The sequence below is a fragment of the Sinocyclocheilus anshuiensis genome, unplaced genomic scaffold (assembly GCF_001515605.1).
Source record: "Sinocyclocheilus anshuiensis isolate Anshui unplaced genomic scaffold, SAMN03320099.WGS_v1.1 scaffold1316, whole genome shotgun sequence".
Classification (NCBI taxonomy): domain Eukaryota; kingdom Metazoa; phylum Chordata; class Actinopteri; order Cypriniformes; family Cyprinidae; genus Sinocyclocheilus; species Sinocyclocheilus anshuiensis.
Genome location: NW_015542553.1, coordinates 1,893,976 through 1,895,956, shown reverse-complemented (window position 1 = coordinate 1,895,956; position 1,981 = coordinate 1,893,976). Strand labels below are relative to the sequence as shown.

The window sequence follows — 1,981 nt, the reverse complement described above, 5'->3', positions numbered from 1 at the left end:
ATATATTTATTAATATTTTCAATTAGTTTGTTTTTATTTTTTCACTTTTCATTTAAGTTTAATAATTTAGTTTTTTATATCTTTTTAGTTTTAAAAGTTTTAGTAATTTTAGTACTTCAATTTCAAATGTATTTCATTTAGTTGCCAAGCCTACATTTCTTATTTTTGTTTTAAAAAATGTAATTTTAAGTTTTTTATCTAATATTTATATTTTTTTCTATTTCAGCTTTACTTCAATTTAAAAATATATATATTCAATAATTTTATTTTTAGTTGACAATAGCACTGTTTTGTTCTTGAGCAGCTTTGCTGCATTTGAACAAAACCGGCTTCTAACCTCTCTAGGACCCCTCTTATGATGGCCTGTACCCGTCGAAACCTCAAGGTCGTTTTGGAGCTGCTGAATCATGGTGCTGACCCAATGCTGCAGAACAAGGATGGGTGGAACTCATTCCACATTGCATGCAGAGAAGGAGATCTAGCCATCACACACCACCTCCTACTGGCCAAACCCGAGGTCTGGAAGACAAAGAGCAAGACTGGCAGGACGCCCCTCCACACTGCTGGTATGGAAGCACATGAATGAATGTTTTCCCAGATTTGCTATCATGTATCTGCCTTTTTTCTCACCCAAGCTATGCACGGCTGTGAGGATGCAGTGAAGATTCTGCTTCAAAGGTAACATATTTTGAGTTTGCATGTGTATAGCACAATGCCTTCTTATTTTGCTCACATGGTTTGCATGTTAATTCAGTTGTAGCTATGAGCCTGATGGGAAGGACAGTTGTGGAGTCACACCATTTATGGATGCCAAAAGAAATGGAAACATAGCTACAGCTAAATTGCTCCTTGAGAATCACCAGGTAAGCACATATTAACATCAATCACTTACATTGTTTTTGTTATATTAGATATAAGCATATCCACGTTTATCTGGTTTAGGCATCTCCTTCAGCGGTAGATATTCTTGGTGCACAGCCCCTACATCAGGCCTCTGTAACTGCTCAGGAAGAAGCACTTTCTTTCCTCGTGCGTAATCTTGGTATCGATATAAACTCAAGAGCCACAAAACTGGAGCTGACTGCATTGCACTACGCCGCTAAGGTTGTATCTATTGCATTAAACATGAAGCACAGTTAAGATAAACACGCTTCCTCTTCTAATCTGGTTTTGATCTCAATGCTCATTTTTCAGGAAGGTCACACAAGTGCCATAAAAACACTGCTCGCCCTGGGCGCTGATCTACATGCAAGAGACACAAAAGGAAGATCAGGTTACACTTTACAGTGTATTTCACTGCATGCCACCTTAGTGAGATGCCATAATTGGGATCTTTTTAGAACACAAAGTGATTTTTTTTAATGGTTTGCAGCTCTACATATGGCCTGCATTGGACAGCATGTGGACGCCGTTAGGATGCTGCTACAATTGGGACTCAGAGATACTGAAGGCAATACAGCAAGACAGTATGCCAAAAAAACTCACATTAAAGAAGTGTTCGAAAGTCTTGAAATGTAATTGCTGTGTAAAATAAATCATTGCTTTGAATGAATATTAAGCAAAAGTAGAGACACAAAGTTACAAAATAAATGCTTATTATTAAAGTCATGTGGTAAAACTATTTATTTGTGCCTTTTCATATGAAGAGCATGGCATGAAACACTTGGTAATTATACACATTTGTTGCCATTGTGGTTCAAATCGTTGTTTTTGAACGACTCTTTCAGGCTAAGTGAATCGTTCTCATTTAAGTCCCCTTTACTATAAATGAGTCTGAATGAACTGAATAGGCTTGTTTGAGATGCGCCTCGCCTGAAATGAAGGCGAGAGTAGGCGGCTGCAGTGAGGGGAGGAGTGAAATAAGCGCAGTCAAGACGGACAGTTCTGACCTCTCGAAGTGGAACAGATACCTACGAGATCAAAGGCGGATATCGCGTTATTTACACTCACGTGCTGTGTTGCTAATAATCATGATATGATT

At 38.2% G+C, this 1,981-nt stretch overlaps 1 protein-coding gene across 1 annotated transcript in view; it reads left to right on the top strand.

The window, feature by feature from the left end:
- Positions 1-1,604, top strand: part of LOC107694253 (ankyrin repeat domain-containing protein 16-like) — a 3,389-nt gene extending 1,785 nt beyond the window's left edge. The window contains exons 2-7 of the mRNA XM_016493891.1: positions 346-566; positions 636-678; positions 755-863; positions 943-1,104; positions 1,195-1,273; positions 1,373-1,604. Of these exons, the coding sequence (XP_016349377.1) occupies positions 346-566; positions 636-678; positions 755-863; positions 943-1,104; positions 1,195-1,273; positions 1,373-1,518 (760 nt within the window). The 3' untranslated portion in view covers positions 1,519-1,604. The remainder of the gene's footprint in view (positions 1-345; positions 567-635; positions 679-754; positions 864-942; positions 1,105-1,194; positions 1,274-1,372) is intronic.
- Positions 1,605-1,981: the final 377 nt, after the last annotated feature.